Below are 14,434 nucleotides of genomic sequence, written 5' to 3' on the forward strand. Positions count from 1 at the left end.
AGGCTCTCCTGCTAGGCGCGCACTCATCGGGCGACAGCTCCCTGACCAAAGAACGCGAGGCGGTACTCATACAGCTTCACAGCAACACTTACGTGAACCCCACCAACTTACACGGCATTTCCGCTACCATGACGCCTCCTGGTGCCCGCGTTGCGCAGAGTTTACCGCGTGGTGCGCGATGTCAGCTCAACAATGGGTAATATACCTAATCTCAGGTACGAGCAATGAGAGCTAGAGAGCTGATCGCTTACACTTGCGACAAAAGCGACGGGAATGGTCGGGACCAGTTTTTATCGCCGTGCGACAAAGCGACAGAATTCTCGTCGCTTTTGTCGCAAGTGTGAACGGGCCTTTACTTTAGGCCCAGCTGTGGCTGGTGGATCGGGCGCAAGATCTATCAACTAAGGGCTCCGCATACCACGCGCAATTTATTTGATGCAGGAGACTCAATGTCTTGTCAGGGCTGGTGAAAGCGGGTAAAGGAGATCGGTTGGTACACACTCAGAGGGATCGGCCAGGAAATGGGCGCTAACTGAGAGAAAGAAACTTGGCTCGGGATTAAAAGAAATATAAAAAATGCACTTGAAGTACGCGTTTATAGAGAAAAGCGAAAATACACGGTAATAAAAAATATAAGGAGATTGCCCGAAAATGGGAAACGGCATGAGAGAGAACACCCCAAACTATAAAATCAGCGCTAATGAATACGGCAATGATAGAAGGAAGGAGAGCCGTGAAAAGTACGTAGATAAATAAAGCAAGAAGATACGGCAGTGAAGGAGAGGCAGTGAGCGGGAAGGCAGTGAGTACAGGCCCTTGCATGTTTTATAAAGAAGCCCGCCATCGCGGTCTAGCGGCTGGTGCGGTAGACGGCGAGATTCAGAAATGAACGAGTGTACAGTGCGGCAAAGATCCCCGCGCAAAATCTCAGGACTTTCGCCCCGAATGAAAATATTAGAGGAACAGACAATGATTGAGCCAATTGATTAAAAGTGTTTTCCGATTATTTTTTTCGTATAGAGTTGAACCGTCGCTAGAGGAGAAAAAGAAGTTTTATTGTCTATGATTCATTACAAAATGAGGGCGTATACATTCTTTACGTTCGTGGTCCTCCTCGTCTTCGAGAACATTTTTCAGAGCACCACTGTAATGGTGCGTATGCAGTGGTAATGACAAAGTTTTTCTTTTTTTTTCCCTGTCGTTTCTACCGATTTTTTTCCAAACTTGGAAAAACGAAACGAGGTGGCGAGGTAGTGGAAGTGGTAAGCGAATATATCTACTTAGGCCAAGTTATGACTCCGGATCCCAACCATGAAGCAGAGATAAATGGAAGGATGAGAATGGGGTGGAGTGCATTCGGCAGGCATTCTCAAATAATGAATGGCAGCCTACATTGTCGCTTGAAAATTTTATGTTACACTTTTATTGCTTTTATCGGTGCTTAATGGCCTGGCGAACCTGAAACAGCACTTGAAATACTTCAGTGCGCGATAGTTATTTATATGGAACGGCCTGAAAATCGTTTGTTTCAAATTCCCGCGCTTTCATCCCGAACGGTGCATATGACAGAATCCCTGACTGACCGCACCGCTTTGTGCGGACGTCACCGGCGCCCACTTGAAAGGGCGTTGCACCCTCTCGCCGCTCGTGGGGCCGCGCGCATGAAGTGACGTCACGAGTTTTTGACTAGCGCTGCCGCGTCACTTCTTTTGGCTTTCACTGGATGATGTCACGCTGATGTCCATTTGCTGAGTGCCGCTCCGCACGCTGCTCCGTCGGCGCGATAAATGAGATCCAATTAAACTATGTTCTTCGCGTCGCAGGCCGCTCATGTTTCAGCCAGGGTATTCTGTTGAGTGAAGGAAGCCAACTGTGCAATAATATTAACGCTGAAAATTGGTGCCAGTGCTCCTTTAAAGGAGCACTGACACAAAAATTTTGTTACACTTTTATTGCTTTTATCGATGCTTAATGGTCTGGCCAACCTGAAACAGCACTTCAAATACTTCAGCGCGCGATAGTTAATTACATTGAACGGCCTGAAAATTCTTTTTTTCAAATTCCCGCGCTTTCATCCCGAACGGCGCATATGACAGACTCCCTGCCTGATTTCACCGCTTTGTGCGAACGTCACCGGCGCCCGCTCGCCGCTCGCGGGGCCGCGCGCGTGAAGTGACGTCACGAGTTTTTGACGAGCGCTGTCGCGTCACTTCTTTTTCCTCCCCAGGAGTGATGTCACGCTGATGTTCATTTGCTGAGTGCCGCTCCGCGCGCTGCTCCGTCGGCGCGATAAATGAGATCCAATTGAACTATGTTCTTCGCATCGCAGACCGCTCATATTTCAGCCAGGGTATTCTGTTGAGTGAAGGAAGCGAACTGTGCAATAATATTAACGCCGAAAATTGGTGTCAGTGCTCCTTTAAGAAGAAATTGTATGGCAGCCGCATCTTACCGGTACTCACCTACGGGGCAGAAACTTGGAGGCTCACTAAGAGGGTTCAACCTAAATTGAGGACGACTCAGCGGTGTAGTTCCCTGGCTTGCCGCTCGGGAGCCGCTGGCCACGTTCGACGGGGCATAGAGCCGAGGCGCCTTCAGCTCGACCGGCTTCTCCTTTTCAGGAACGCGCTGGCCAGCATCGGTCTCCACCCGTCCCGCTGGCATCTGCTGCTTCGCCGCCTCGCCGGCGACCCCTGCTGCTGCCTCTTCCCTGCCTGCCGCGTCCTTGACGTGTTCGCAGAGGTCCCCGTCCCTCAACAGCCCAACGCAACGGTACGCAACGGCCCGACGCAACGGTGCGAAGAACACTGGGACACCTTACACTCACGCCTGATGTACCTTGGTGTTGCAGCGGAAACACTGCGGGGCCCTTCCAGCGACGACGACGAGGGCCTTGTCACCCGCCACACGAAGTTCGCGCGGCACGTCGTCAATGGTCACGCCCGCCTTCGCCGGTTCTGCTCCGGTGTGGAACCTACACGGAACCCCCATGCTTTCCATCACCACATAGTTCCCTTCGGGGAGATGGTGTAATTTTTTGGTTGATCGGTTCGATGACGATATAGCGACGGTCTTTCCATTTTAAGTCATTCATGACCATGCGGCGGGGCACGGCGAGGGCCGGCCGCACGTCAGCGGAACTAAGCGCCTTTACCGAAACGAATGCGCACATGCCCAGTCGGGTCCCGGTACGCACAGAACACACGGTACACACGCTAAGCTTAAACTCCCTATTACCTCTCGTGGCATGGGTTTCCTGCTCCTCTCCGGTGTCATAGGTGCCCTGGATAAAAAGGGTCAGTACTTGCACGAAAACGTAAGCGTGGCGACTGGAGGATTTTTTACATTTCCCCGGAGTGGCGGTGAAATCCGCTATATCGCTGAAAAACCAGTGATATAATTTCCCGCAAAACCAATAATCTCAGTTGGCGCCAACTCCCGCTGGTATGTTACACGTCAAGTGGTCTCGGCCGTGCAGTTATGTTGCTAACCGTACAACTGACTTCGCAGGTCCTCCCACCTCTAATGTTGTCATTATATTACTGTTTTTGCGCAAATTGAGCTACCCGGTCGCTTCTCCGCTGTCACACATTTTCACGCAATGATTTTGTTTCCCTATTTCCCTCCCTAGATGGCATGTGACACAGGAGAAGGAAGGAAGAAGAGGAACAGTGACCGAAGACCCCAGACCATAATCAACCCCACCGGTGGATTCGTATCCTCCTTAAAAGGACCGTTATGGCAACGGCCGAAAGCTCGACACCTGGGCAGGTCGCTGGACCGTCCAGGGTTTCCCGGACAGATATGAGCCTGACCCCAAGTGGGCTTCGAAGCACCCGCGACCGCCAAGAATCGGTTTCTGCGTTACGACACAGTGGGTCCCCTGCGATGCATCCGAACGGGCCGCACGACAACGGACACGCAAAGGGAAAGCGCCGTTGGCTGCCCAAGATTCCATTCTACAGCACCTCGTCGTCGCTGGAAAGCATGGTGAGAGAACTTGTATGCGGAGCATTCATTGCTGCTAATACCAGTTGAAACGATCCACCTATCTAAGCATATAATGGAGACAAAATTGTTATTTGATTAGTTTGTCTTGTTTTGTTTTATGCGGTGAAGGTGCACCCACGCAATAGGCTACTCCGTACCGGAAGGCTATATAATTTAGACCACCAGGTATCCTTTCCATTCGCCGATATCTCGACATGCGCGTTTTCGTCTTTCGCGTCCATCAAAAAAGAAAAAAAGAACGACTGCCGCGGCTGTGTGTCTGACCCACGTGCTTTTCTCATCGGCAGAGCGCCTTAGCCACTTCGCCACAACGACGTGCGTGTGGGCGATAATGTTTCCCACCTAACAGCGATAATGTCTTCTAACAGCGCTGCGATATGACAACGTTCCTATGCGAAATAAGTAGATGACAGAGAGAGAGAGAGAGAGAGAGAGAGAGCACCGACGTTTACTGTACTCCTTAATGCGAGATTTGTGCGCAGCGCGAACTGCAGTCTTCTCGGTCACGGCGCATATCTGCTGCGTCTCAGGAAGTGACCGCGTGATCAGCAAATGCGCGGCGGCGCGCGCTATTCTGCCGTTATCTCGCGGCGCGTCGCCGCCGCCGAGCATGTTGTTTCAAATCGTGTTTGAACCTCCCGCGCAAATCTCACGTGGTTCGGGTGAGCGGTTAACAGTGGAGCGTCTGGCAAAAGTATGAGGAGGAGGCAGTGAGAGAGATGACGCCATAGCAGCGCGTGCCGCCCTTCCTATAACAGTTTCTCCAGACACTCCTTTCCGTTTTCTTTCTGACTTCGCTGTCTTGTTCGCTCACTCGGTAACCTGGATATCGACACCGCCGCCGTCAAACCCCTGTAGCAGGCGCCAAAGTGCTGCGCGCTAAAACTTTGTTGTGAGAAAGTGGCTCGAGGAGAATCGAAGTCCTGATGGTGGTGGCAGGTAACGGGCTGAAGGCTTGACCCTTCTGGACGTCTTCTCCTTGACTTGACGGTCCCGTGGTTTGAGGTTCCGTGGTGGCCGTAGGCCGGTGTTTGCCGGCGACCTGTTCCGCGCTCTTGACCAGGCGGACCTGTAGGTTCCGGTCGGCACTGCGAAGCAAGGCCTCCCAACTCTCCTCAGAGGGGATTTCGGGAATAAGGGTCCTGGGGGCATGCCCACATGATGTGAACCAGGCTGGCATGGGCGCCACATAAAGGGCGCGCTGAGGTTGGGTAAATGCTGGGGTGGATATGGGTCATGGTGACCGGATTGGGGAAGGCCCCCTCTGGATTTGGCACCAGAAGTGGCATTGTTCTAAGGCGAGGGATTTATCTGCCCAATGATGAATCCGGCGGGATACGAGGTAATAGGCGGTGAAATCGTCAAATCCAGCCAGACGGACCCGCACCGACCGGGCCCCGTGGTAACGTTACGGGCTTGGCCCAGCCCGGATAGCTAATTTTCGGGCTAGGTCATGGGCCGCCTGGTTTCCCTCGAACCCAGAATGCGCGGAAGTCCAGATCAATTGTACTGGGGATTGCGCTGTTATAGAGCAAAATTTTAAGCGCCGCTGGAGATATGCGTCCAGCGCGAAAATTTTGGAGAGCGGTTTTAGATTATTGCATGATTGTTGCTAGTGTGGGGGCGCGTAAGAGGGCGAGCGCTATCACCGCCTCTTGCGCAGGTTCTGGATGGGCGTCCGGACTGTGATAGCATCGAGCTTGCTGGTATTGGGGTAATTTTGAACGGCAATTGCGGTGAAAGCCTCGTGATGTCTGTACTCTACTGCATCGACGTACACGACCAGTGGGTCATTTTTGTACTTGTGCAGAGTGCGTGCTCGTTGCTTCCTCCGCTCGGGGTGGTACGTGAAGTGGATGTTGCGGGGAATTAATTGGTTTGGCCACAATATGCGAGGGAATATTTGAAAGAATTCTCGCGTCCTGATATAGCGTGTGGTATCCTATACCTAGTTTTTTGAGGATGCGTCTCTCCATTGGCGCGCGAGCGAGGTGTTCGTATTGTTCCATCAGGTGGGCTTGAACGAGTTCACTGGTATTTCTGTTAAAGGGACCCAGAAAAGCCTTTTGTAAAAGTTGCAAAAGGCCTTTATTGTCGCGTAGTCCCAATATACCGATGCAATGCCGCTGGAATTATTGATCTACATTCAGTATTAGCTGCGCCAGAAGCAATTAGGTGCACCTCTCCACCCTTGCCGATCGATTCCTCCTCACTCTCTGCTTCTTTCAAAGCAGCTGGAAACACTGGGAATTGCCATGTGACATCGCGACGCTCGACTTCCGTTCTCCGCTAGCTACATTCCTGCGGCACGCGTCAATCGCTGCAGACCCGTCTTTGCCTCGGGATCGCGCAGGAAGGAGGAAGAGCAGCCGGAAGCCAATGGCAGTGACGTTGCCGGCGACCGACGATCGGCCGAATCAGGGGGGCGCCTCGTCGTTGCGTCAGCCGCGGTCGGCGTTGCGTCAGCCGCGGTCGGCTCGCTGCGGCGGCGAGCTCATCGGCAGAGAAAGGCGATCTTCAAAAATTGTTTACAAATTATCCGTACAACGTATGGGGCTCACACTTGGCTCAAAAATCCCCCGTTATGTGTTCTACCACATGAATGCATTTGATTGCCACCTTCACAAAGCTTTTCTGGGTCCCTTTAAGGCTTAACCCTTGCAGTTTGGCAGTGGACGTGTCGGGGAAATCGCTGAACACATTTGAGCCAAAAGAAACGCACATAACGGAGGCTAAACCCTGCTCAGTTAAAATAGTAAACATAGACATTGCAATGGTAGGTATGAAACAAAATAAAATGACTGTTTATGGAATAAAAAATTGCGTCGCAAAACAGACGTAATAGCTGTCGAACAAAAAAAAATTAAAGCCGTTCCACTTAACGTGAAATCTGTGGGAAGTACAGAGCAGTCATTCACCATAATGGGCTGTGACGCCGTTATCCGCTCACTGCTATCACCCATCATACTCTTCGCCGCCCTGTCTCACTCCTCTCTTGATGAATGGAATGGAATGGAGGTTTGTCCAATGCATGGTTAGGAGAGGCCCTGACGTCACATTTGTGAAGCCGAGTCCCGCCATGACTTGAGCCCACGGAGCCCAGCACTCTATCCCATCATCCTTTGCTGTCTCCGGTTTGATTTGACTAACATGGCGTCGCCCTGCCCTCCCGCTTCGAAGCGAAAACAGCTTCGTCGCTAATTCCTCGGTGCGATGTCATCTTATAAGCTGTTGATTTCGCCTACAATTTGCCCATTCTAACCCTCACCCAAAGTTTCAATCGAAAAACGGCCTTCGTTTTTGAGATAGAAGGACGATTTTTCAGCTCTTGAGCCTGGCAAAGTAGCGTTTGTCGTCGTCATAGCAACAGGCTCGCGGGATGGCGAACGCAGACGCCTCCGACGGCAGAGTTTTCAAACTGGCCTAATCTAAAAACGTTTGTCGTAGCGACTGCGCTGGTTTGCAAGCGTAGCGAAGCAGCCACATACCAAGCGCCTTAAAAATCTGCCCGTTCTATTCGCCCAAATTTGTCCGCCGCAGTTGTAAACAAGTAAGCAACATTGTCCATGGGCTCAAGAAAAATCACGTGACTTCCTCCACACTTTTTGCAATGCATTGGGGTGCTAGGGCCAATTCAGATTTCCCACCTTCGCAGTGCTCGCGCGCCTCATATGCCTCCAACAGCGCGAGAGTTCTGTTCTTTTTGTGCTTGCTTTCATCCCACACGTGCCTGCGCCTTACAGTTTAAAACGCGTCGTTTTTGGCGCCGTAGGCGCGATACACGGAGGCCAGCGATGTTATCTTGTATCACTCCCGCAAGCGCGGTAGGCGTAGTGCGACGTCTACCGGTTTAAGATAACACCCAGCGGATAGCACTGCCGAATTGCAGTAGCAGCAGCATCCCCCTGAAAACAGGAAAAAGAGTCAAGGAAAGTTTGGCTTTACAAACGAGACGCGTTTCCCCAGACGCGTTTCATGGGGCTGTTCACCATTTCCTCCCTATGGCGATAGGTGCCGGCGTCCGCGTGTGTGAGTGTGTGTGGCTTGTGTGTACGCGTGGTGGTCAGGTGTGTGCATACATGAGGTAACCTTAAACGGTCGTGACGTTGCAGCTGAGCCAAGGTTACAGGCGTTAAATATGTTCAGTTATGACAAAGGAGAGGCGTACTTTGGATAAGCTGCCTAAAGCACTCGACTGGCACTGATGGCGCAAAAATGCACGACGCAGGAGCGGGACGTTCGACCTTCCGGAATGGCAGCCTTGCGCGCCAAGGATCGGCGGAGGCTGATCGTGCTTGCCGTGGTCGCGCTCGCCCTTGTCTTTGCCTTCGCACTTCTTGGGCAGCTCATTCCCGGAATGGCCTTCGCGGTACGTTCACCCGCCTGGTGCGAGGCGAGAGAGTGCCTTCGACACGTCGAGCTGCTCACGCACGGCCTGAACCGCAGCATCGACCCGTGCCAGGACTTCGAGAACTACGTCTGTTCCACGTGGAAGCCGGACGCCCGCTTCCCCGACCTGTCCACGACGGCCCTTGATGACCTCGCCATCGCCTGGCTGGAGGATCTACCCAAGATGCTCCAGGACGGCTCGAAGGAGTGGCCGGTGGCGAGGAAACCCCTAGCACTGCTCGAAGCTTGTGTAAGAAACACTGGCGCGAGCCAGTTCGACAGACGGGAGTTCCGCAAGTTCATGAGGGCACGCAACCTGTCCTGGCCGGAGAAGCCCTTGGGCGGGAGCGCTGCCCTGGACGTACTTCTCGACCTGGCCACTCGCTGGGATTTGACGCTCTGGCTGCGCGTTCAGGTGATTAAACACCCGTTCCTCGCTGGCGCTCACCGCATCCTCATCATGCCAGGGCGCACCAGTGACATACGACTGTTCGCCGAAAACCATAGACGTGTCATGGAAGCTGGCGACTACCCAAGGTACTGTTTCCTTCTATCGGAATGTTTTTTGGACGAGCGCTGTGAAGTTTTGCATTCCTAGGCAAACATTCCTGCCATTTCCAACCACGTAATATATAAGCCGCAGAAATGATGCCACACTAACACGTCAGTTAATTTAAAATGAAGTACAAGCCCTTTAGTGATAAAGTCATGACGTTTCAACCAAGGTGACATGAAAACTACGTTGTGTAAAATGAAATAATTCACAGAGCGCAGGTAATTGCTAAGACTAAGCACATAATTAGATATTTTGTAGTACCAGCAATATTTAGTTTAGCGCAGAAAAAATTGTGCGTGAAGACACGCATCATCAAATTGAGTGTAACAAAACTACAACCCACGTATATATGGTGCATATATACCACGTGGTATGTATATATTTACAGTAGAACCGTGCTCTTACGTTCCTCAGTGCTGCGTTTTCCCGGTTGCTAGGTTGTTTTTGTCCAGTCCCGGCGCAGCTCACTTGAAGTCCCATGTATTAAAATCCTCACTGTTACCTCATGGCTCAGGGTACGTTCCCGGATCATTCGTCACCATCTGACACTCCGAACCCGCCCGGATACGCCTGGGAAACATGCTCGGACCGCCATTTTGACGTTTGACGAGCTTTGGCCAGGCTTGGCTACAGAACTGACTGCATGAAGTCGCACGCGGGTGCGATTCGTCACCACTAGATTGCCCTATGTTACTTTATGCTATCACCATTATCACTGCGCTTACAACGGAAGTTTCACTTTGGAATGCCGGAAGTGCGTGTTTGCTATAAAAGCACCACCGCGAGAATAGAACGCACTCTCGTCGCCATCGTGCGGCTCAAGCTTTAAGAACACCGTTGAGCTTGCAACCGCGAACTTTGTCGGGCCTTAATGGCGTCGCGAAAACGGGTGGCGCTTTCCCTTGAGGAAAAGCTCGACGTACTAAACGCAGTAGACAAGCAGCCAGCGCGGAAGAGAGTTGACATCGACATCGCAAGGGACCTTGCATTGCCGCGCGTGGTGTTTTCCAGCGATGGGGAAAAGCGGCAATCCTACATTCTCGAGTTTTTTGAGGTTCGAAAGGCAAAGCTGCAGAGTATACGTGGTTGCAAGTCAAAGCTGCACGGATTTCGTTCATTTTCGAAAGTTTCCTCACTGCTGCGTTGGTTAGGTTAGGTTAGGTACAGCTTTATTGATGCCTGCAAATCGACGGGTTTTTACGCACCGCGACACGGGCCTGGCGTCGACCTAGGGTTTGCTGCTACTGTGCACAGCGCCAGCGGATCCCGTTGGCGGGTCGCCAGGTCTGTGTTTTTCGAGGGCTTGCTGGACGGCCCAAAGTTGAACCTCCTTGTCGCTACTGCGCACTGCTTCTTGGAGTTTTGGCGGATAAGTTCTTGACTTCGCTTCGTCTGGAAACTGGACACAGTCTCAGAAGATGTGCCACTGGTCTGCCACACCCACTTTACACACTTTGCAAACACCACTCAAATAAAGTCCTGGATGTAACATGTGCAGCGTTGCCGGTGCGAGAATGGATCCGGTTTGGAGCTGCCGTAGTAACACGGCCTCCTCCCGGCTGAACCCTGGTGGGGCGGTGGCATCACCTGTCGAGCCAGGCGGTAGGCCCTGGTAATCTCGCTGTAGCTTGCTAGGCGGTCTTTGCTCTCGAACCACCACGAGCGGTCGGTCTCGGGGGAGCGGAAGGTAAGTCTAGTGAGCCATCTCGTGGTTGGGCGTAGTTGCGCACTCGCCCACGTGCTCCGGGAACCACTTTATGCGGACTTCTCTGCCTTGAAGCTTGGTCTTGCTGATGATGGCGGCCGCCTGGGCGCACACTCTCGACCCATGGTGAAGTTGTGCACGGTGGTTCTTGAGTCGCTGAGCACGGTGCGACACTCGGCCTCGGAGATCGCCAGAGCGATGGCGACCTCCTCTGCGTCCGTGGCGCCCGTGCACCGCACGCTCGCTGCCGCAGTCGTGACAGCCGTGGCAGCCTTAACGGCCACCGCACGAAACCTTTTCGCTTGTGGTAGCAGTAATAGAGATGGATGTGGTAGCAGTAATAGAGATGATGGGGAAAACGTTGAAGAAGTGAATGCGAACTAACGCGTTAAAACGCCCTGTGATGTTGGCTGTAGGTTGCTTGGTTTTCGCGTGGAGTCCATCTCACCGCAATTTACTTTAAAAAGATAATGTCCCGCTTCACTGGCTCTTATCAAATTAAGCATTGGGGTCGACCCGCCACGCACTAAATTGTGCCTTTTGCGCTCGCAACGTCATGCGCGTAACCAAAACCTGAGCTTCACGCGACGAGCCTCAAGTCCATACACCCAGACTTACAACCATGACCCTCCTGCTAAGCAGGAATTGATTGAGGCGGCGATTTTTCCGCCGGGAGTTGATGGTCCGAACGTTGGGGAAGGTAGCGTCAGGAAATCAGAAATACCTTAGGTCCTTTAAAGCTGTGGCCAGCGCCATTGGGGAGGTGAATATAAACGGGTACGAAGGATACACAAGACATACCCCTCCTAGCTGACCAAATGACTTTGTGAGTATTATCAGTTATCTCGTAAAAATGCTTGATTTCTTGTATTTATGTGGCCCGATTAAACAATTTTATGTTCTGATGTACGGCCCAGAGTTTCATTGTTCACAATGAAGCCCATAGCATTAGTCGCTAATGTGGCAAAACTATTTAGGCGACTTTGCATACACGTATCCTTCCATAGCAAATATCCTCGGTCCAAATCAAATTGCCTCTCGCCCAAATAGTTCTGTCTGAAGCTCTCGCACGGACTTTGAGAGACTGCGGCTCCATATATAGTTCCCCAAGACTCTGCAAAGGCTTACTACGAAGATGAATATCCTGCGTTGTTCGCTAGATTACAGAACCTGAACAGCCCAAGGGATGTTGTGACGTGGCCTTGCGCATTTTTAAGAGACAGTTAGTTTAATTTTCCCTGTATTAGTATCTGCTCTTCACTGTATTGTAGACCGTCGCTCTTCAAGGGGCAGTTGTTTCGCCTATTCTTCAAATGTCATTGAATGGCTCTCCCTGTCGGTTCTGGAATTTGGACGTACGGCTATACTGATGACACTGTGCTCTTCATACAGCCGCAACATTTCAAAAGCACAATATTATATGATTAGGAGAAGACAGCGTGGTTTACACACGGACACAGGGAAGAGTACTTGACACACACGAGCGCTGAGTGTGTGTCAGCGCTCGTGTTTGTCAAGTACTCTTCCCTGTGTCCGTGTGTAAACCGCGCTGTCTTCTCCTAATCATGTTAAACCAACACGCCCAGATAGCCACGTTAGTGCATTTCACAATCTTATAACCCCCCTGTCTTCCCAAGAATCTGAATTAACTAAACAATTCTTTATAAAAGCGTATTTCAGAAATTCAAACGAGACTGCGTTAACAGACAGTTGGTCGTTTTTATGCATAGGACGGGGTTGGGTCAAAACAGTATTGAATATAATGAAGCGTCAACTACGACGCTGCTCGTCCTTGTACTGTGGCAGTGCGTGTCGTTTATTGTACATCAATCTTAGCGCCTGCTCAAACACGGTAACATTTGCAGGTACTGGAAGCTGCTCTTCTCATTTCTTGTGGATGACGCGCCGGGCCCCGACGTCGACGGCCTGATCAAGAGGAGTGCTGAAATTCAAAGCATGGCCGTGGTTGCACTGATGCAACTGGCGCTGGATACGCACGGTGTACCGGACCTTTTCCAACTTGCACACGTTAGGGACAACCTCTCAAACCTAAGCTTTGTCGGGCTACTGGAACAAGTCAGCCGATTGGCACCGCACTCCCTTCAAAACGACCTGCTGATGGCCGACACCAATGTTCTAAAGGTCCTCGTCCCATACCTTCAGGACGTCAGTGGCACGGACGTCCTGTGGCAGCTGTCCTGGGAGTTCGTCCAGATGTACGCAGTTATGCTGGACAGGACGCTGCTCGAGAATATTATGGGCAACGAGCAGCTTGCGGCCTCTCACCTCGCCTTGCTGTGTGCTCGCGAAGTGGACGCAGTCTACAGACCACTGACGGTCGCGGTCTTCGCCCGAGCCCGCCTCACCCCGATGGGCAAAAACCGCGCCGACTTGCTCTTGCAGACTCTTGCGGAGGCAGCTTCCCATCGCGTAAATAGAATAACGTGGATGGGCGACGACGCGAAGCAGTTCCTGACGCGCAAACTGAACTCAGCCATCGTCCGTCTTTGGCCCAGCGACCTCTTCGACCAGTACCCGAAGGTCGAGCAGCTTTATGCCGAATGCCCCGAAAACGACACAGCTTTTGCAACGATGTGGGTGAAATCTAGGAAATGCCTGAGCGCCGTATTCGCGGGTGGGCATCGAGACGACGCGACGACCTTGCTACCGAGCTTCGCTCCTAAGCTGACCGCCTACGACCCGTTGGCGAACGCCGTGGAGGTGGCGGTGGCCGCCCTGCTCAGTCCCGTGTTCAGCGAGCGCGGCACAGCGGGCATGACGTTCGGGGGCATTGGATTCCTGTTCCTCTCGGCGCTCATGAGCGTGCTCGACAGCCCCAGCGAGTACCTGCACCCGAATGGAAGCGCCGACGACGCGAAGTCGTGGATTTCGCCGGAATCGCTGGAAGCGCTGAATGAGAGGCGGCACTGCGATTCCCCAGGTGGCCAGCCACGCCATAGCCGGGTGGCCATGGCAGCCGTGGAGATCGCGTACTCCCTCTTCCTGGAACGTTCTCGGAACAGCTTCCAGTTGAACTTGACCCGCGAACTGACGGATGAAAAAGTGTTCTTCATGACCCTCTGCAGAATGACTTGCGCCAAGAGGTACTCCGCGTGGGCGCTCGACAGTTGCGCGCAACTTGCGGATCACTTCTGGGAGTTCGCTTTCGCTTTTAACTGCACTCCGCCGTCGCGACAAAACGCGGACAAGTGCAGGTTCTTTTAATGGATTTCATTGGATGCTTACAATAAGCCCGCTTAACGTCTGGAGAGGAACCTCTCAAGCTTCGTGAATATTTGCGTTTCGGCTTAGTTCTCACAGTTGTTCTTTTTATTTTTAAAAGCTTCGTGCCCAGATTGTTCTGTATTGCGCTTTTATAAAATATAAATGTCATTTCAGTTTCTTAATCTGTCTGTTGATAATTTGGGAAAACTTTTTAATCTGCTAGCAATGATTTGGTAAACTATGAATCATACATGCTTGGCCATCTGGAGTGCATTTGTCGGAGCAGATACAGACGCCGCCAGGATACAGACGCGGCCAAGCATGACGTGTGTGTTTAAAATTCAGAATTGTTTACGAAGAATTGGTAAACGCCTATTTTGTTATTGCGCTCTTCGAGGTTGTCACTTCGTTGGTTATATGACGCAGACGCAATAGTTTTTCCTTTTTTCTTTGGTTTTATAAAGCGCGTCGCTCATAGCATCCAACGCGCGGGAGTTGAATATCTGTAACACTACTGCTGTTTTTTTCTTCACGGGCATCAAGTGGAG

The 14,434-nt window shown here is 51.9% G+C and overlaps 1 protein-coding gene across 1 annotated transcript; it reads left to right on the forward strand.

Annotated features, from left to right (window-relative positions):
• The first annotated feature begins 7,940 nt into the window (after nt 1–7,940).
• On the forward strand, nt 7,941–13,974 carry LOC144151700 (neprilysin-11-like). Its single transcript, XM_077682822.1, has 2 exons — nt 7,941–8,937; nt 12,527–13,974. Exons 1-2 carry the CDS (start codon nt 8,216–8,218, stop codon nt 13,884–13,886), a joined length of 2,082 nt encoding a protein of 693 aa, XP_077538948.1. The 5' UTR covers nt 7,941–8,215; the 3' UTR covers nt 13,887–13,974.
• Nucleotides 13,975–14,434: the final 460 nt, after the last annotated feature.

Source organism: Haemaphysalis longicornis, unplaced genomic scaffold, assembly GCF_048455015.1.
Source record: "Haemaphysalis longicornis isolate Haplotype H1 unplaced genomic scaffold, Haemaphysalis longicornis Haplotype H1 scaffold_9, whole genome shotgun sequence".
NCBI lineage: Eukaryota > Metazoa > Arthropoda > Arachnida > Ixodida > Ixodidae > Haemaphysalis > Haemaphysalis longicornis.